Source organism: Phoca vitulina, unplaced genomic scaffold (genome assembly GCF_004348235.1).
Source record: "Phoca vitulina isolate PV1807 unplaced genomic scaffold, GSC_HSeal_1.0 scaffold32, whole genome shotgun sequence".
Taxonomy (NCBI): Eukaryota; Metazoa; Chordata; class Mammalia; order Carnivora; family Phocidae; genus Phoca; species Phoca vitulina.
In genome coordinates, this window is record NW_022589735.1 from 18,915,632 (window position 1) to 18,937,669 (window position 22,038).

The window sequence follows — 22,038 nt, forward strand, 5'->3', positions numbered from 1 at the left end:
TTTATGATGTACTTTCATTTGACTAAGAATATACCCTCACACTACACAACAGAAGCAATTAAATCAGACCTCCGTAAATTTTATTTCCTTCTGAAATTATCTCAGTGTTATATAATAACGTAAACAAATTCCTGGGTGAACTAAAGAGCCAATTCTTATCAGCCCTACTATTAATGTTTAAACTTATACATCTTCTCTGGGAAAAAAAAAGACTGTAGAAAGTCTTGAATGTCATGCATGGTAAAGAAAAAAATCACTTCTAATAGTTATTCTGATTGACTGGATAGCTCAAATGTGTTGTATGTTTCACTGAGGAATGTGAACAAGCTAAATAATTATTAATTCATCACTTTGCCATTTACTGATTTTGTGATACGAGGAATCTTAATTAATCTCTGAGCCCATTTCAAATTGTCCTGTAAAAGGGGAATAATGATATGTAAGTTAATGGACAGCTATGAGAAGTAAACGAGATAATCCATATAAATCATTTAGAAATATGCTTAGCATGGACGACTCAATTTATGTTAAGTATAATTATCAGTAGTAATATGGTATTCAATGTAGTAAAAACATTGATAAATTTTTACATTAATTTTTACATTATTTCACACCTTTAGTAATAAGTAATGGAAGTTACGCTCTTCATTTTAAATATATGGTTCTCTTGAACCCTTCTGCTGGACACTGGTACGCATTTTGATGATAGCTGCTTGTAGTACTTAGGACAGTGAAGTAGAAAAGAACACTGGTTTTGTCAAATGTATTTTATCAGATTATCTCTCATTATAAAAGTAGTATAATTTTTTTATATGTTATGAAATTGAAGGAACATGAGTATTTTTTAATTAACAGGCACTGCGCTTATTACTGTGTGGTAGGACAACTTGATGACAGGCACAACTTAAAAATCATATTAAAAAAACCTGAATACTGAGATGCCAATACGAATACTGATTCCAACCCAAAAGTATATTTAAAGTTGTCTTTTTTGTTTTTTCTCTGCTTCAATACATCCAAATAAATTCCCCATTAGTTAAGTTCCTTGTTAAAGGAGAAAAACTTTTGAGATTCCCAGGAATATTAACCATTAGTGTGTCTGATAAAAGGCAAACTGACAAAATATTAATAAAATACAAAGTGACTATGATGAGGCAATAAATGACCAAGATAGGGTTCTGATCTATGTAATAAAAGATGGGAGTGATCCTATTATTAAAACAATTAATTATGAGTATAACTTATAATTGTGTAAAGAGTCCAAAAATGTTAAAAAATAAAATGTTCTAACTTAGAAATAGGCAGTCAACATAGTGAAGAGTTAGTGCATCAAGTTAGCCTTCTCTATTAATTCAGGAAAATTTCTTTTTCTATTGTTATCCAAATTTGAAATGAAGATTTTATTTGCTAGCAGACATTCTCTACAAAAAAAAAGTAAAATAGTTGACTACCTTTCAAGTGAAACTAAAAACCTGCTTTAAATTCCTTAGAACACTGGCTAATTATTATCAACTTACAGTAAGGAAGAGTTGGATGAGAAGTCATTCTTCTGACATTATTAATGGCTTTCTTAATCATCTGTTAACAAAGAAAAATCATTTGTCTATAGTTACAAAAAGTAGTATTAAAAATACAAAATGTGACAGAAAATTCAACTAACATTTATTTATTTACTTTTATGTGATTCCTAACTACCATTGTGGGTGCTAAAACTATTAAACGTAGTAACAGAAATTAAATTTAATAGCTCAGCTCTCTTATGTTTAAGTGCACATACATTTTCTGCATCATTGACTAGGCTCTAAGAACAAATTCACCTTGAGAATTTAGTCTTACCTCCTTTCTTGCCAATTCTTTTCTGATCCCATTAATTTTATTGGAATAATCCTGAATAGTATAAGGTTAAAAAGACAGGCAGAAGCATGTGAAAAAAAAAAAAAAGAGGTAAACAGAAAATTGTATAAATTTTTAATTGATAATGTGGAACTGTTTATACATCCATTTTTAAATCATATTTTCAATGATTTAAGTAGCCTGTCAAATAAGAATATGTGAAATTAAAGAGAATTTTAATTAATAGAACAATTCCTATTTATACAGCACCATAACTACAATTATATGTTATCCTAAGTTTGTAGCATCAATCCTGAGTAGATTTGTTGTTGTTGTTGTTCTTGTGGATTTTAAATTGTCCATTAGACTAAAGTTGTGAGTTAAGTGGGGATTGGGTAGGGAGGAAGAGAGCAGGCTAGCAGAAGCGGTGAAGGACAGAAACAATGAAAGATGGTTATGATTGTAATTATACTGCAAAACAGAAGTTGGTCATAACAAGTATTCTTTTTTGTTAGAATGAGTAAGTCAATGAAGTAACAGAATTAAGAAAATATTTCGTTAATTCTCCACAAAAAAAAAAAAACTTGCTGAATGTTATGTTTAGCAAACTTGTTGAAATCTTACGTTCCTTTTTAATTAAAGAAATGCCTAAATATTCCTATTCTTTTACTTTTCTTTCTGACTAAAGTATCAAAGTAAAACCATTAACAAAAAAATACATAAACACAGGTTTAATAAAATTTCTAAGAGCATATGCAGAACATTATAAAGGAAAGAAACCATAACTTATTTTAGAAGATCCTTATAAAAAAGAATCACCTGATTATACTGGTGTCTTTTTCTTGAGGATGGAGTGGGACCAATTAGATTAATTATGCTAACAAATCACAATGATCCCCTCTAAAAAGAGGTGCTTCTGGGGTGCCTGGGTGGCTCAATCGTTAAGCATCTGCCTTCGGCTCAGGTCGTGATCCCAGGGTCCTGGAATCGAGCCCCGCATCGGGTTCCCTGCTCCACGGGGAGCCTGCTTCTCCCTCTCCCACTCCCCCTGCTTGTGTTCCCTCTCTTGCTGTGTCTCTCTCTGTCAAATAAATAAAATCTTAAAAAAAAAAAAGCGGTCCTTCTAAGATGTAGATAGAAAGAAAATTCCATCCTAACAAGAACGACAAAGGTAAATTTCTGTATTATAATGCTTTGTAGTAAAAACAAGTATTTTTTGAGCACTGACTATATGCCAAACGCCATTCTAGTTAGAGATCATCAGTGTCTAAGGCAGGCATAACAATCTCTCACAGAGTTTACATTACAGAGTACATTAAAAAAGACAAAACTGGGCGCCTGGGTGGCTCAGTCAGTTAAGCCACTGCCTTCGGCTCAGGTCATGACCCTGGAGTCCCGGGATCGAGTCCCGCATCGGGCTCCCTGCTCAGCAGGGAGTCTGCTTCTCCCTCTGACCCTCCCCCCTCTCATGTGCTCTCTCTCTCCTCTCATCCTCTCTCTCAAATAAATAAATAAAATCTTTAAAAAAAAATAAAAAAGACAAAACTGATACAGGCCATTAAAGATGATAAAATGGGCGATAATGACATATAGACTGACTACGGATAGAGTAGGGAGGGACAGATGCCTTCACTAGAGAAGCAAGGGAAATCCCTGGGAACCTGAGTTGAGATCTGAATGGTAAAAGAAGAACGTTTGAAGCAGAAAGCAAGGCAAAGGCTCTGACAGGGCAATGGAGCTTGATGTTTCTGAGAGACAGAAAGAGGGCCACTGTAATTAGAGCAAAGCGAATCAAGTACAGAATGAAGAGAGATGAGGCTGCAGAGGCTGCCAGGGGTTAAATCACAGTAGACTGGAGAGGCCACCTGAAGGACTTGTTTTTTTAAAGTTGTACTGGGAAATCCGAAAGTCTTAAACAATGGAGTGACAACCTCAACGATGCTCTAAAAAAGAGCAACTCTGGCCGCTGTATCCAGAACACAGGGAGCAAGAGAGACCAGCAAGAAATCTGTGACAGGAAGAAAGGTATTCTCCAAAACTGGAGTTACAAAAACTGCCTATCATTTCTTTTTATATATTTTGTATATTCTGTTTAAGTTTCCCTTTAAAAGATGATAATATCAGTAAGTTTTTAAAGAAAATAACCACACCACCAGAAAGCCAGAAAGAATTACTGGTCCTGGGTTTCTCTGACTCCATGTATCATTAAGTATTAATAAAAGAATCTCATTGAGGGATAAACATGGATCACATCTTAATCAGGGCTCAAGAAGATCCTCAGACAAAATATAAACAAATGACTGTGGCTATGTTCCAATAAAACTTACTTATAGATAACGAAATCTGAATTTAATATAATTTTCATGTGTCACAAAATACCATTCGACTTTTTTTTTCTACCACTGAAAAATGTAAACACTATTCTCAAGCACGTTTATACAAAAATAGTTTGACCCACAGACCATAGCTTGCTGATGCCTGATTTGTAACAGTAGGTTGCAAATAATGTATTTTAAATTATTTAAAATAATGTCATATTTTTTCATATGAAAACATATTATTCTTCACAATCTAAATTTATAATTTCCAGCAAGTCTGACTTACTAAAAAGTTAAGAATTTTTAAAAAATGTTTAAATCATCCTTTATTAAACTAGAGGGGAAAAAAAGACATTTAAACACAATATTTTTACTTTGTGTGTGTGTGTGTGTTTAAGTAAGTAGGCTCCATGCCCAGCATGGAACCCAATGCAGGACCTGAACTCAGGACCCTGAGATCAAGGCCTGAGCTGAAATCGAGAGTCGGACGCTCAGCCGACTGAGCCACCCAGGCACCCCTGTGCACAGCGTGCTGCACTCTACATACCACAGATGCTCCTCTGCCAGTCTGTGTACTGCCGAGCCACGGCATGTTGATTGGAGTGCCGGGGTTGCTGTGCGTATATGGGGTTGTACCCTGCACAGCTGTTAAATCATCACGAGCATGTATAACCAAGAAATCTTCTGATCTACAAAAGAACGTCAGCTGGAATGAAAGCAACCCATCAGTTCTTCATTTCTTCTTCTTTACGTGAAAGCTCTAATATATGCCTTTGTATTTCCCTCTAAAATTTTCTTCAGCTCTTAACTCCTAACTCGTAGACAGTAACTTCATATGTGAACAACTGCAGAATCTCTCACTTTTTTTGTTTGTTTCTTTATTGTGTTTTTAGATTCCACATATGAGTAAAACCATATGGCATTTTTCTTTCTCAGTCTGACTTATTTAACTTAACATAATTCCCTTTAGGTCCATCCATGTTGTTGCAAGTAGCATTATCTCATCCTTCCTTATGGCTGTGTAATGTTCCTGTGTGTGTGTGTGTTTTCCTTATCTATTCATCTGTCAGTGGACACTTAGTTTGCTTCCATATCTTAGCTAATGCAAATAATGTTGCAGTAAACATAGTGGTGCATATATCTTTTCCAATTAGTGTTTTGTTTTTTTTTCTTTTTCTTTTTTTTTTTTAATTTCTCACTTTATTCTCTTCTAACCCTCAATTCCTTTTTTTAAAGCTCCTGCCACCCCTTTTTCACTCTTTATCATATCAGCATCCACTATACTTACAATCTAGGAATATTCCTCTAAAAATCTTTTGAAAGCTATAGTTCTGTGATATCATCATTTTTAACACAATGTTACTGAATTAAAAACAAAGTATAAAAGTACCCTTTGGTTTCCATTTCAGCATCATCATCTACCCAAGTATAGATCTGTGTAGCCAGAATTCCAGAAACATCCAGTTCTTGAACATCATGGCTTGAAGCAATTGCTATGCAGTTTCTATTTGCCTGAAAAACAAATCATATCATAATTTTTTTAAAAAAAGCACAACGTGTATATGAACTACTTCTAAAAATGGAAACTACAAAATAGCCCCTAGAAACTTTAACATACAGAAAAGACAGCATTTTCACAAATGAATATATAAAATTCATTTTACTAATTAAATTCTGAGTGTAATAATTATCAGCTTGATCTTGGAGATATGTTTATGTTCTAAGAATTCAAGAGCATCTAACAGAAGGCTCCTCTAAACGGTAATGCATGTACCACTTTATTTCTTCTCCCAGCACTCTCTCTCCAGTCTGCTAGTATGGTACAATCTCCCTGACGTTTGCAGAGTTCCGAAATGTGGAGGGAGGGGTTGGATAGAAGCTCTAGAAGGTAGAAAAAGGTGAGGGAGATAAGGAACATCAAACTAAAGAAATAACAGTGCATTATTCAAATAGGGTAAGTATCACTTTCATGTAAAGCTTTTCAGTCTTAAACAAGAAAAAATTTGGGAAATGGTCACAAAGGAAAGGTATGGGGGTAGAAAAAGAGTGGGGAAAGTATGTCAGAATAATCATAAATAATAAAAAAAACTTAAAAAAAAAAGAATAATCATAAATTAAAAGTTGGTTACATTAGGGGCACCTGAGTGATGAAGTCGGTTAAGTGACTCTTGGTTTCAGCTCAGGTTGTGATCTCTGGGTCGTGAGATCAAGGCTCAGTGCAGAGTGTGCTAAAGTTTCTCTCTCGGTCGCCTAGGTGGCTCAGTTGGTTAAGTGTCTGCCTTTGGCTCAGATCATGATCCCAGAGTCCCAGGATCAAGTCCTGCCTTGGGCTCCCTGCTTAGTGGGGAGTCTGCTTCTCCCTCTGCCCTTCACCCTGCTTTGTGCTCTCTCTCGCTCTCTCTCTCTCTTAAATAAAGTCTTTTAAAAAAAAAGTTTTTCTCTCTCTTTCCCTCTGTCCTCTCCTCCACCCCCACGCTCTCTTTCTCTACCCCTCTTTAAAATAAATAAATCTTTAACAAAAAGAACTGGTCAGATTAAATGACATAAAATTTTAAACATCTATGAACTGAAAATGTACATCTCTAAAAGAGAAAATAAAATAACAGCAAAGAGAAAATAGGATTAACATTTCCATTATGTAAAATGCTAATACGAACTGAAACAAAAAAATGAATACCCCAGACATAAATGGAAAAAGGATATAATGAGACTGCTCAGAGATAATTCTCCACAGGTCTCTCTGTTTCTGAATGTCCAGTGAGTGACATACTGACTGCTGTCTGTTCTGCAGAATGGCTGTATACCTATGGTGTCTCCCTCCAGATCAAAGGGCAGGTACACTTAATGTCCATTAGAAAAGATTTAGGTTCCCTAAACTCAGTGTTCCTTTCCTATAATGCAACCTACTCTGTGTGCAGTTATCATTTGGCCCCCTCCCTGCCACTCTGTGGTAATGTTAACAGAGGGAACCAGAGCATAAATGCTGATATTCTGGATACTGCTTCTCCTATTAGTAATAAACTGTCTTTTGCCTCTGGTCCAGGAGTCTGTGTCTTCTTACAGCATCCATTAAACTGAGAAAGATAACTTGTTCGCTTGAATGCAGAGAAAAATCTCAGGCCTTTCACAGTTCTTAACACAGATAATTCACAACTAAACAAATGGGAAAAAGTTCAATCTCATCAGCATTTTAAAATAATGCAATTTAAAGCAAAAGGTATTATTTCTCATATACAAATTTAGCAAGGATGTAAAACAATAATCAATCTGGAGAAATAAAAATTAAACAGGTACACTCTTCCTGCATGGTGAACAACGGATTTTATATATGTGGATGACTGTTCATTACTAGTTACTTACATATATATCCAAAAAAGAAAAGAAAAAGAAACAAGTTTGTTTTATAGCACAGAATATTTAAAATCGTATTTTTTTTCAAGGGAAGGAAGATACTTGTTGGGTGCAGACAATAATTTTGTATTTGTATCTGACACGTATATACCATATTGCACAGATATTCCAACAGGAGAACTGTCTGGTTAAGGGGCTGATTCCAAACCTGCCTGTCTTCAACAGAAGTAGTCACTGTTCAGGGGTGTGTAGAAGAGGGAAATGAGACAAAGGACATAGGGAAAGATGAGGACAGAAGGATAAAGGAACTATCTAGGAGAAATCAAAGAAAGACGTATCATAGGAAGATGGAGAACCAACTGGTGAAATGATTACTGAATGCATAATGCCATAGGGTATTTATCTAAATAATATTTAAAAATTATTTTACAATTAGGAATATGTGAAAAAGGAGATATACATACTTAAGTGTACATATGTGTGTGTGTGTGTGTGTGTGTGTGCAAATAAAACTGCAGCAGGGCATTTAGGGAAGACTGCATAGCTAAGGCTACCCCTTCTTTAAGGAGCTCACAGAGAGCTTTAAGGAACATGGTCAGTGGAAGACTAAGGAATGTAAAGGAAAAACTAGGCAGCTACTGTAGCTGTAAGTTAATGAGTGAGAATTTCTGTAAGTCATATAAAAGCTTGAATTTGATCTAATATTAATAATCACATTCAACATATTCATATAAGGAAAATAAAAAACCTTTTTTTGAATTAAATGCTATAATATGTTATATAAATTCTAAAGGCTACTGCATATTATAAATATTTGATATTTCTCTCTGTGTAGTAATAAAACATTATTTTACCTGCTACATATCCAATAAATTTAATTATCAAACAATATAATCATTTTATAAAATAAAGTAACTTACTCAGATTGCAATTTAGGCAGTGGGAATTAGCTTTGGGAAAGAGAAATACTAATACCGAATAAACTGACAAAACAGGAGACATTCTTCAACAATGAACACTTAATAATCAAAGAATAAAAAGTCTACGCACTTACTTTATTAACAGCAAAGGCAGTAATGATGTCAGATTCCTTGTGAATAATCCTTGCTTTACCTCCAGGATATCCCAAGTCTGCTTCTATCTAAATGGAAGGAAAGAAAACACAAAAACATAGTGATTTTAGTCATAGAAAAAAATAGTATATGCCAATCTGTCATTTAATACTTGCATTAATTATTTTAAGAAACTTCTTAGACATCTCCTAGCAAAGGTACTATTTTACATGCTAATTATCCCTAAAACAAAACTTATTTGACCCGGGAAATTTAAATTGTTTCCAGCTTGCCTTCCCATATGTAAAAAGACAGTTGATACAAGATACAACTTCATTAATTGCGTATGTTCCCAATAAATTAACACAAATGAATTAACTTTAAAAGATCAAGACATTCTAATTATTAAAAAAAGATTTGTTTGCCCTATTTCTTAGCATTATAATCATTGGATAATATTTTATAAATATTAGAAGGTTAAAAAGGCAAATATTTTTAGGTTTTGCACACCAAAGAGGATCACTGTTGCATATTAATCTTTTTTTTTAAACAACCTTTTAAAAATATAAGGACCATTCTTAGTTTACTACCTATAGAAGAACAGGTCAAATATGGCCAGCTGAACATAGTTTATGGGCTCCTAGCCTAAAACAACTTTTAATTTATAAAAAAAAAACAACCTGAAACCCTGAAAGGCATAGTAATTTGCCCAGGTCAGTAAGTCATTTTAATAGATGAATAGACCATAACTCAGTATTCTTTAGATGAGGGAACTATATCAACCTTCTGCTTATCCCAGAGAAGGTATATATAAGGCCTTTGAACGCAGAAGATAATATTGTATAAAATCAACATTTACTGAAATAAACAGGTAAAAGGACAAGGCAATTATTAAGAGTTAGAAATGTTAATGTAGGATACTGTTTTATCTTATTTTACCACCTAACCTTCAATCTTTAAAATGAATTAGTATAAAATAGTTCACAACTCATTTTGAAGTACAGAAGTTATTAATTTGACAAAAAATTAGAACAGGGGCGCCTGGGTGGCTCAATCGTTAAGCGTCTGCCTTCAGCTCAGGTCATGATCCCAGCGTCCTAGGATTGAGCCCCGCATCAGGCTCCCTGCTCGGCGGGAAGCCTGCTTCTCCCTCTCCCACTCCCCCTGCTCGTGTTCCCTCTCTCGCTGTTGTCTCTCTCTGTCAAATAAATAAAATCTTAAAAAAAAAAAATTAGAACAAACCTGAGGCGTCTGGCTAGCTAAGTCAGGAGAGCATGCAGCTCTTGATCTCAGGGTTGGGAGTTTGAGCCCCACATTGGGTATAGAGATTACTTAAAATCTTTTAAAAAAAAGAATATAACAAATATAATTCCTGCAAAGTTTAGATAAAAACATCACCAATGCCTGTCCATTGTTTGACCAAGAGAAATGAGTTAGCACTATTTTTAAAAATGGCAAATAAGAAGCCTGTTGAATGGCAAGTTGAGACTTGTAAGATAACCAAACCCTGCAAATCCTATGCAAACAAAACTCATGGTCACTGGATATAAAGATGTCAAATATATTCTAATCTAAAATACCATCTGATAACATAAAAGAATTTCAGTGCTTGCCAAACATTGTGGTTGATTTCAAAGTAAACTTCTTTTCTAAGGATAATCTTACCTCTGGCTACAAGAGGTCCATCAAATGTATATAATGTATAAGTTAAATTCTGTAATTTTATGACAAAATCTCAACTTAGTCACATATCTGCCTGGTATATCTAAAGCACACTAAGCGTCCGCTATTGGATTTTGAAGAAATGGAAAAGAAAGACAAATGATATTTGCAGGTGACTGAGGAGTATGTTATTTGCTGGTAATGGGTAGGTGGGGGGGAAATATATTCATTTTACCTGCAGAGCTTTTTCAAACTTTAAATTTACGGAGAAAAAACTCCAATAGGCATAGACTTCAAAAAGCTTCTTCAGGAACGCCTGGGTGGCTCAGTCTGTTAAGCATCTGCCTTCGGCTCAGGTCATGATCCCAGGGTCCTGGGACTGAGCACCACGTCAGGCTCCCTGCTCGGCGGGAGTTTCTTCTCCCACTCCCGCCCACTTGTGCTCTCGCGCGCTATCTCCATCACTCTCCCTCTCTCTCTCTCAAATAAATAAATAAAATCTTCAAAAAAAAAAAAAAAAAGCTTCTTCAATGTGAAAATACATTCCTGTCCTCTCATTACCTAGATTTAATAAAACATTAGTTCTTAATACTGTGGCCCCAAGATCACCTGCATAAGAATCAGCTGGAGGGAGGGAGAAAGCATGGTGTTTAGCATCTCAAAAGCTTATGCATATTTAATTTTGAGATGAATGGCAAGTGGTAGGTAATGAGCTTGGAGACCAGGCAGGATTCAGTGTGCAGAGGGCCTTAAAAGCCTTAATAAAGAGTTCAGATTTTATTTTAAAGCTAGGAAACCACTGCAAGGGTTTAGATAATCCTGTGTGTTGTGAGGCAAAGTCTACAGGGTGTGAGAATGGCTGCCAGATCAGTTAAGAGGCTACTTCAGCAGCTGGGGTGAGAGGTAAAGGGGGATTTGATTAGGGTAGTAGCAATGGTGGTAGTAATGAGTGGTTGGGATTAGGATAAATTTTGCTAATGGACTGAAATTACAGTAGGAGCAAAAGAGAAAAAGCAAGGATAACTCCTAGATTTCAGACCATCATGATAAGTGGGTGAGTGAAGGTACCATTTAATGAGACAAAAATGAAGAAAAAGTGGGAATTTGGATTAAGACTAGGAGAAGAAAGGAAATTCTGTGTTTAGACATTCAGGGTGAGATAGCTATTAGATTAATAAGGCAAGTCCAGAGTTCAGGAAATGAATGGGCCAGAAAGAATTGGTTTAAGAGTTACCATTTAAGAGGCTAGCTGTGGGTGATATTTAAACCATGAGATAGCCCAAAGCGAAAGTAAAGACAGGGAAGAGAAGAGGTTAGAGAACTAAGTCCTGAGACACCCAACGTTTCTAAGAGAGGAAAAAGATAAGCCAATTCAAGATAGAAGTAGTTTGGGGAAAGAAATGCTGACAGAATAAACTGACAGAACAGGAAACATTCTCCAACTATGAATACTTAATCATCAAATTTGATGTTACAGAAACCAAGTAAAGCAAGTTTCAGGAAGGTGGCTGCAGTCAACAGTATCAAAGGGTATTGAACAACTCAAGTAAAGAAAGACAGAACTGACTACTGAATTTAGCAACCTGGAAGTCAAGGGTGAGTGACTTTGACTAGTAAAATCTCAGTGGAGTGGGCTGGAGATAACACTTAACTAAATCAGAGAGGCATGTGACATCGGTGAATAGGGAGGGAAGTCCATTGGGGAAGATTCACAGGGGCATTCAACTGAATAGATAATGTTTTATTTCTTTAACTGGGGTGGTTCCTCCACAGGGTGTCTGCAACATTACTGTTTAAGTCTTCCCTGATGATTTTATAGGCAATTCTATAAATGAATTTTCCTAGATAGGGGATTACAGAAATAGGGGAGTAGAAAGATTCAAAGGTAGGTTTTTTGGTTTTCATTTGAAAGTAAGACAATAAAATATATTTGCTTATGCTGAGAATAATTTAAGGGAAAGATAAATATTTCTCATGGAAGAGGGAGGGAAGATAACTACTGAAGCAAAGTCCTTGGGTAGATAAAACGGAGAGAGTATCAATGTACAAATGGAAGATCTGGTCTTGGACAAAAAGTGACAGCCTATCTAGTGTTAGAAAAGGCAGAACAAAATATCTGCATATAGAGCAGAAGTTAGATTTGGTGGTAAGAAGATTAGTCTAAATCCCCTACACTTATTTTGCTGGCAAAACAAGGACACCAGTGGGAAATAGCAAAGGAATATTAGAAGTTTGAGGAAAGAGGGCAGAAGTGGGGAGAATGGAAAAGAGAACAAGAAAACAAATTTACTACAGAGTCATTTGTTTTGATGGTCAGGCAGTTTAATTTGGGATTTGTGGCTATAAATTTCAAGGCAAGCCCCCATGGTTTGTGCTTTTTCTTCATCCATGTTCAGCTATTTGGGTGAATATGTCACCAACTAGACCCCAAGACCTGATCTTTACGGCCCACTTGCTTGTTCTCCCCGACCTCTGTCCCAGTTTTTCCTTGAGCTCTTCTTTCCAGCTTATCTCTTAAGTCAAGCAAAGAGAAAGCAAAACCACGCTTCCAGCAACAGCACCTGCCCTGACAAGACCTCCATCTGGCCCAGGCCACCCAGACCAGTGTGATCTCAGCTTCCGACTTCTACTTGCACAGATGGACCAGAGAGTGACCTCTAGAATGCGGATAACTATCTTCACCCCATTTAGTACTAGCCCTCCGCCCAAGGAGGAGGACACGCCTTATCTGCATAACATACAGCATGTGTATAGGCATGTTTCCTTAAGGCATATGTGTGACCTTCGGCTGCCTCTGCACAGGATGACCAGGATTCTCCATCTAAATATGCATCCTAATCCTAAATAAAAGGAACCCATTCACCCTTGCTCGGGGATGCAAAGCTTTGGAAGCCTTTCCCTGTGATCTCTGTATCTGCTACAAATAAAGTTTTCTCTGTGTGACAGTTCAACCTGGAATTTGTGACTCACCAAGGAGGGAACTCACGTTGGTTCGGTTACAATGGCACCGAATAGACAGAAAGCTGCATGTACAGGTTTGGGAATTTTCAAGGCAAATACAACAGAGAGAGAAGAGCACAAAAGGGTTGAGGGTTTTTGTAAAGGACTGATCATAATGACAGATCATGAAATCTAAGGTAGGCCAGGAAGGAAGTGGAAACACGATGTGGTCAGCTAAAAAAAGAGGACTTGCATGTACCAGGAATATAATTTAATTTGCTAAAGGCAATACCACATAAAATCATAGTAAAAAAAAAACCCCACAGCGAATATGGTCTTAATGTAAAGGTTAATGTAAGTTTAATATAAACCTTAATGTAAGGTTTCAGGCCATGCTTTAAAATTTGATTGTGCTGGATATGTGAGGAAAAAAGAATACAAATATTAGTGCTAAAAGAGATTTTAAGAGATTATGCAGATCAAAAAGTAGACACAGAATTACCATAGATTGGGTGTATATCCAAAAGAACTGAAAACAGAGACTTAAACAGTTATGTGTACACCAATGTTCACAGCAGCATTATTCACAACAGGCAAAAGATGGAAACAACCTAAATATCCACTGACAGAGGAATGGCTACACAGTATGTGTGACGTATACACAATGGAATACCGTTTAAGCTTAAAAACAAAGGAGATCCTGATACACACTACATACTACATACATACAAGATGGTACGCTAAGTGAAAGAAGCCAGTCACAAAATGACAGGTACTGTATGATTCCACTTATACAGATACCCAGGGTAGTAAAATTCACAGAGACAGACAGCAGGATGGTGGGTGGCGGGCTAGGTTAGGTGAGGGGGAGAAAATGGAGAGCTACTGTCTAATGGGGACAGGGTTCAGTTTGGGAAGATGAAAAAGCTCTGGAGATTGATGGTGGTGATGGCTACACAACAATATAAAGGAACTTAATGCCACACAACTGTACGCTTAGAACAATTACAATGGTAAAGTTTATTTGTATATTTTACCACCATTTAAAAAAAGAGAAATTTTATACAGGAATTGATCTAAACAATGTTCAGGTTCCACAGAGCTTATTTGAAGAACTAGGAAGAGAGGACCACAACAGACTAAATCCAGGACTTCACTACTGTTTAAATCAGAGCAGTCAGCATGTTTAAAACTATCAACCCTAATTTTATACATTAGTAAAGAAGCCTTCAAGGGTGTAAAGAGCTCAAGGTCCCACAAGAGATCTACAGAAAAGTTGACCTGAGACTCCAGGTCTCATTGGTGATTTTCAGTTACTATCACCTTCTACAATGTGAAGGTGAGCATCCGGATTACTTCAGCACTACTCTAATGATATAATAAAACAAAACAAAGAAAAGGAGATCTAAAGAGTATCAAAGGCATATTGCAAGGAAATGGGAAGCTTGCAAGTGAACATAAAAGGACACCAATACTCAAAATATTAGGAAATAAAAATATTCAAGAAGTAATTGTTTTCAAAACTGCAGAAAAATGAAAGGTGACATCCCTAGAGATTTCACTGTGTATTAAAAAAACAGGGGAATACTATGAATAACTTTATACCTATAAATCTGACACTTGAAGCAGATAAATTTGTTTTTTAAATTTTACTTATTATTTATTTTAGAGAGGGACAGAGGGGGGAGGGGCAGAGGGAGAGAGAATCCCAAGCAGGATCTATGCCCAGCGCAGAGGCTGATGCAGGGCTTGATCTCAGGACCCTGAGATCATGACCTGAGCCGAAATCAAGAGTTGGACACTTAACCAACTGAGCCACCCAGGTGCCCCAGACAGACAAATTTATTTAAAGACATGGACTACTAATGTTCACTCAAGAAGAAATAAATACCCTGACTTGCCCTATATCTGTTGAAGAAACTGAATCTGTAGATAAAAAAGCCCAGACGATTTCTCTCATGAATTCCACCAAACACTTAAGAAATAATACTAATTCTACACAAATTTTTCTAGAAAATTAAAGAGAATATTTCCCAACTCATCTTCTGAGTCCAGCTTTAGTTTAAAACCAAAAAAGAACCCCAAAACATTAAGAAAACCATTAACCAATATTCCTCATTAACATAAATGCAGAAATTCTTAACAAAATTTTTAACAGATCTACCAATACATAAAAAAGATAACAAACACATCACTACCAAATCAAGCTTAATCAGAGAATGAAAGGTTAGTTAAACATAAACTAACTCATCAACCAAATTATTTAGCTGTATTAACAGACTAAAATAAGAACCATATGAACATCTCAATAGTAGCAAAAAAAAAAAAAAACCAAAAAACAAAATCACGTGACAAAATCCAAAATCTATTACTGATTAAAAATTCTCAACAAGCTAGGAACAGAAAATCTTCCTCAACCTTATGAAGGATATCTAAAACAACCCTATAGATAACAGCATACTTAATGAACAGGAACAAAATAAAAATGTCTGGAAATTCTAGTCAGTGCAGTAAGACAGTGGGAGATTAGTATAAAGATAAATAAATCAATGGTCCAAAACAGAATCCATGACACATATATGTCAATTCGTTTTTTAAAAGGAGGAAAAGGCAATTTAGTGGAGGAAAAGATAATCTTTTCAGAAAAGAGTGGTGAATAACTGATATACAGATTAAAAAAAATAACTGCAATCCATACTTTGTGCCATATAAAAAAATGACTCCAAAATTTTTTTTGTAGGATTTAAACAATGCCTTTGTGTTGTGATTTCTTTGTAGGGCAGAGCTTTAGATTTTTCTTTTTTTTTTTTAAGGATTTTATTTATTTATTTGACAGAGAGAGAGACAGCGAGAACAGGAACACAAGCAGGGGAGTGGCAGAAGGAGAAGCAGGCTTCCTGGCGAGCAGGGAGCCCGATGCGGGGCTAGATCCCAGGACCCTGGGATCATGACCTGAGCCAAAGGCAGAAGCTTAGCGACTGAGCCACCAGGCGCCCCAGATTTCTTTTTCACTGGAAAGTTGCAGTGATGGAAGTAATCTTCACCAATTGTAAAATTAAAACTAGAGCAAAGCAGGAGAAAATCTTTGTGACTTTCAAGTTAGGCAAAGATTTCTTAGATATGACACCAAAAAGGATGTCCATACACAGAACAAATTTTGATGAGGTCCAATGTGTCCATTAAAAACTTCTCCGTTTAGGGCGTCTGGTGGCTCAGACGTTAAGCGTCTGCCCTCGGCTCAAGGTCATGGGAATCAAGCCCCACATCGGGCTCCCTGCTCAGCAGGAAGCCTGTTTCTCCCTCTCCCACTCCCCCTGCTTGTGTTCCCTCTCTTGCTGTGTCTCCGTCTGTCAAATAAATAAAAAAAGTCGTTAAAAAAACAACTCAGTTTAAAACAAATTGTAAAGTAAATAAAAAGATATGCAATAGAGTAGGAGAACAGCCAATAGCCAATCAGCTATGACTTAATTTATAAAGAACTGTTAAAATTCTATTAAGAAAACAACCCAAAGAAAGACACATTTGAAAACTTCAACCAAAAAGTTATACGAATGATAAACAAGCACATGAGAAGATGCTCAATGCAAATTAAAACCACTACACACCTACCAGAATGGCTAAAATAAAAAGGCTGAGCATGCCAGGTATTGGTGAGAAGGTAAAGCAACTGAGATTTCGTGCATTGCTGCTGGGGGTGTAAAATGGTACCACCACCTTGGAAAATACTTGAGCAGTTTCTTAAAAAGTTAACCACACACCTACAATGTAATCTGGCCATTCCACTCCTAAGCATTTGCACAAGACAAATGAAAGCCATACCCATATACAGAGACTTGTGTATGACTATTCTGAGCATTCTTATTTGAAATAGTTCTGAAATGGGAAGAGCTCAAGTGTTCACCAACAGGTACAAAAATAAACAAATTATGATACAGTGATACAATGAATACACCTCAGCGATAAAAAGCAATGAACTACTGAAATACCCAATATGGAGGAATCTCAAAATAATTATGCTAGGGGAAAAAAAAAGGACATATTATATGATTCCATTTACATAAAATACTAGAAAATGCAAACTAATCTATAACACGAGGAAGTAGACTGATAGCTACCTGTAGAGCAAGAGGGCAGAGGTGGGAGGAAAGGAGGAAGAGGGAGATTATATATAATATATGTATTATATATATATGTATATTCATTTTCTCAAGTGTGGTGATGGCTTAACCAGTGTATACATATGCCAAGATCAGTCAAACTATACTTAAATAAATGTGTGCAGTTGTTTTAACTCAGGTATACCTAATAAACCTGTTTAAAACAAATTGTAGCAGACACTTGGAAAATTCTGGCCAAAAATAGTTATGATGTTGTTAACTCACCAAACAGAATGACTATCTTTTAAAGTACTGTGATTACTACAGAAATACCACATTCTGATTATTAACATCTTATAAAAAAAGAAAAATCTTTGGATGAGAATTCATAATAATGTACAGACTAGTAATTAACTTAGGCAAGGACTTATTGTTAACTGATAAAAAGTTTCCCCAAAGGCCGGTAGACACTTCCAAAGTATGAACTGCATAAATGTATTTTGCCAAAGTTTGAGTTATAATACACATGTGACAGCTAATCACTCTCTTTTATTAATTGTACAGAATTATTTTTCCTATTTTTACCAAAAGATTTTCTTTGAGAAAGAATTAACAGTGGGAATTAGTAGCCTTAAAAAAATACCTTCCAAGAAATTTTTCCCCTAAAAATTACTTTGTTGAGAGGGACTTAAAATCAGAATAAGAAACAGATGAGTTAAATATCAACTTAATAAAAATCATATTTGAATATATGATCATAGAAGATTTGGGAGGTATTTCATGATTATACAAATTCCTACCATTTTTGCTCTTCATCTCAAGTGTTATGAGAAATTGCTACACACAAGGCAATCTGTTATATGCTATTCCTACCAGGAAAATAATTACATAACATGTACTTGTTGTACAGGTGTACATGTTGTAACATGTACATATTATGTACATGTTATGTAACATAAGTACAATGTTACATAACAGCATTTGATATATTTTAAGGAATTAACATCACAGGAGAAAATGTTAACTTCAAAAGTAACACTTGCAAAAATAGAACAATACCACTATAATTCTATAATGGCTACTGTAATTACATTTTATTAAGAACTTCAGTTGTATTTACTCAGAAAAATCTGTAGCCAAAACAGGTTACATTCAACTCCCTTTAAAATTGCATTCTCTTATTAACAAAACATAAACCATTTTTATGATTGCATATTTAAGTTGTTGAAACCAAGCAATTGGAGGGAACAATAATTTAATTGCTTTGGAAACAAAGTCCAGTTCAAAACTAAAACACAAACAATTTGTTTTTCTTGTTAAAGAATGCAATTTCTAATTTCAGTTGAATGATATTTTGTACCTTATTGATGTTTGGCTCCTCCATCATAGAATTTTTGATGGTTTCACAGTTGTCCTCTAATGACTTCATCAAGAAAGAATAACCACATGACAAAGAGTAAAGACGAGATATAACATGCAAAATACTGGGGATATTTTTTTAAATTATATTTTTAACGGAATTTACTAGAAAATAACACTGAACTGAGCTATTATTTTTTAAATATCATACATCTTAAAAGGAGCATGTGTGGGGGTGCATGGTGAGGGGCTGGAGAAACCTTAATCCCTCAGAACTCATTAACCACCACCGTAAATTTTATTTCACCTCCCAAGAAATTTTAACCAACTTAACTTATTTTGAAATGCTGACATTAAAGCAAAATTGAGCCGACAGTTCTTAATATTACAAATTTCAGAGCTACTGGTGCCACCGTACTCCCACCTGAAAGTAAAAGTCAAATTGTTCTTCTTCATACATACTACTATGCCTTGTTTCCATCATGGTATCTCACTCCTCAAGAAAACCTCCTGATTAGAAAATTTAGAATTCTAGGTTTCTAATTCTTTCTCTTTATTTAGCCAGAAATAGTCAATAAACTGCTTGAAGGCACACATCCTTCTTAAAAGGGGATATTAGCATTTGTTAAAGAAGTGGTTCAAGACCTTTAGTTCACAGAAAATAAAAGAAAACAGAAATATTAAGTAGGGGACAAAGATGATAGCTGTCAAGTATTTTTTTCTGGTTGGAAACCATTCAGATATAGTCTATTTGCAGCTATCTGTACTTAATTTCAAAATAAATATAAACTGGAAAGACCTTCTATGTTAAAAGTGCAGTATATAAAAAGAAAAGATCTGAGGATACATGAGGATTTTAAATTTTAACATCAGATGGAGAAAATTTCATTTTCAAATGCGTAAGGAGTAAGAAGCAGCAGCAGTCTCAGAATCCTCCCATCCAAAACACAGGGCCTGCCCGGTACCTACTTCCTAAACACCTGGAAAGTCACAGTGACTTGGACTCAAGCTACTTAAATACAATCATCATTTTAATAAAAAAAGAGATGGAAGGTAATTTTGTTAATACCAAAAATAAGCTAGTCAACTGTCCAGTAAAGATTAAATAATATTATACTAATTCTATGAAGTTACTATTCTATTTAATTCCATCCAATCTCTGATTCACCATATAAATTTTTCATTTTCATATTCCCTTTATCAAAATATCACTATTTTTAAGAACATCACCATCAAGGGGCACCTGGGTGGCTCAGTCGCTAAGCGTCTGCCTTTGGCTCAGGTCATGATCCCAGGGTCCTGGGATCAAGCCCCGCATCGGGCTCCCTGCTCAGCGGGAAGCCTGCTTCTCCTCTCCCACTCCCCCTGCTTGTGTTCCCTCCCTAGCTGTGTCTCTCTCTCTGTCAAATAAATAAATAAAATCTTTACCAAAAAAAAAAAGGAATATCACCATCAAGAATAAAACAATAAAAAACAAAAATAAATTTTAAAAAATAAAATAAAGTGGTAAAAATTAATTTCCAGTAATTACCATTAATCATGTCAGGTTTTAAGTAAGTTAGATCTACTGGTCAAAACATTGCAGATTAAGGGATATTATATTCATTTTGCAGATAAAATTCAGATAAAATATTCAGCTTACTGATAATTATAAAGCTTTTAGTCCAACGTCCATAAGCATGCTTTTGATTAAAATAACAATGCAAAAATAACTTCAAAATTTTCTTAAGGTATCATAACTCCTAAGAAAACTAAAAATAAAATAGCAAAGGAATTAAAAAGGTGACTTATAGTCATTTACCTGCTATCCTTCCTTATGCATTCTGGCTTGCTCATGCTACTCTCTTACCTTAGTGATACTATTCCGATTCAGCTAGACAATCTAGTGGTAAAACAGCTTTTTGTTTTGTTTGAGAACTATTTAATTTCCCAAATACAATGACTACAACAGCAGTAGAGAAATGTTTTCATTTTTACACCTATATTAATCAAATATGGCCTTGTTTTTTAAAAAATGATTTTGGGGGCGCCTGGGTGGCTCAGTTGGTTAAGCATCCACCTTCGGCTCAGGTCATGATCCCGGGGTCCTGGGATCAAGGCCCACATCGGGCTCCCTGCTCTGCGGGAAGCCTACTTCTCCCTCTCCCACTCCCCCTGCTTGTGTTCCCTCTCTCGCTGTGTCCCTCTCTGTCAAATAAATAAATAAAATCTTTTAAAATAAATAAATAAATAAATGATTTTGTACTTGAAATTATCATGCCAACTTTCATATTCATATTATAAGCTACATAAGAAAAACAAAGAAATAACGAACAGAGTAAACATACTTTTCATACAGAATAATGCAGCAGAGTTTTATAAATTATTGTTAAGAATACTTTAACTTGTTATACATTATTTTAGGCAAAGACATATTTAAAATAAAATAAGAAACATTACCTTACCAGTAAATATACCCTAATTAATTAGTTTCTGATCCAGTACATTTTTAATTTTATTTATCCCAACATTTTCTTGAACTGTTTAATGGTGATTCATACACTCAATATTTAAAATATATCTTACATAAGGTAAAATAAAAATACTTCATTTATATTCTATTTTATCTATTGTTGGCTTAGTTTTCAATGTTATACTAAGGTACATAAGTCAGAAGTTTTCTAAGTTAGACAAAAATTACGTCTGTTTCCTGGCTTGGCTAATTCAAATATATAATCTGGCAAAAACTAAATAACAGTGCACACAGTTGCCTCTTATAAAACAGTGTTCAAACCGAGAGGCAATGAGATCTACGTAATTTTTCCTTTTCTTAAGGTTATGTGCCATCTTGCTTTTTGCTAACTTGTCTATTAAGAAGCCATTCTGATACATAAACGTGTTGAGTCATTAAGTTGTACAAGTGAAACTAATGTAACGCTGTATGTCAATTGTACTCAAAAAATTTTTTTAAAAAAAGAATGAAATTAGGGAAAAGAAGCCATTCTATTTCCTTATTTCTCCAAGTGAAATACCTTCTTGTTTTCCCTCCCACTTCAAAAACCATGCAAAGTTTGCTTGAAGCCTAGTTCAATGCTTCTCAAAATGTGATCCACAGACCAGCTGCCGGTCTTGAAACTCTTTGTTACTAGTCAGTCCATGAGGACATAAGGAATTAGTACCATCACTAAGTCCACTACTGAGTTTACCGGATATTTTTTAAAAGCAATACTGTGACAAAAAAAGACGTAATATGTTAATTTACATTCAGGTGCAAGTTCCCCATTATCATCAAAATGGAAGTTTTTAAAGTACTGAACTAAATGAGAAAAATAATCATTATAATGATAGTATCAAAGTATAATCAACTAGAGTACACTTATAAATTGTGTTTACAAAATTTCATTAAGAAGCATAATCAAGGGGCGCCTGGGTGGCTCAGGCGTTAAG

The 22,038-nt window shown here is 35.2% G+C and overlaps 1 protein-coding gene across 5 annotated transcripts in view; it reads right to left on the reverse strand.

Annotated features, from left to right (window-relative positions):
* The window catches only part of DMXL1 (Dmx like 1), a 131,462-nt gene that overhangs the window by 15,271 nt on the left and 94,153 nt on the right, over nucleotides 1-22,038 (reverse strand). For 2 of the 5 annotated variants that reach the window (XM_032425415.1, XM_032425413.1), the window contains 5 exons: nucleotides 8,557-8,643; nucleotides 5,542-5,663; nucleotides 4,699-4,840; nucleotides 1,837-1,887; nucleotides 1,518-1,578 (listed from right to left, as the gene is read on the reverse strand). In XM_032425415.1, the coding sequence (XP_032281306.1) occupies nucleotides 1,518-1,578; nucleotides 1,837-1,887; nucleotides 4,699-4,840; nucleotides 5,542-5,663; nucleotides 8,557-8,643 (463 nt within the window). Of the gene's footprint in view, nucleotides 1-1,517; nucleotides 1,579-1,836; nucleotides 1,888-4,698; nucleotides 4,841-5,541; nucleotides 5,664-8,556; nucleotides 8,644-18,613; nucleotides 18,677-22,038 lie in introns of all 5 variants that reach the window. The other 3 variants (XM_032425410.1, XM_032425411.1, XM_032425414.1) reach the window with 3 other exon arrangements.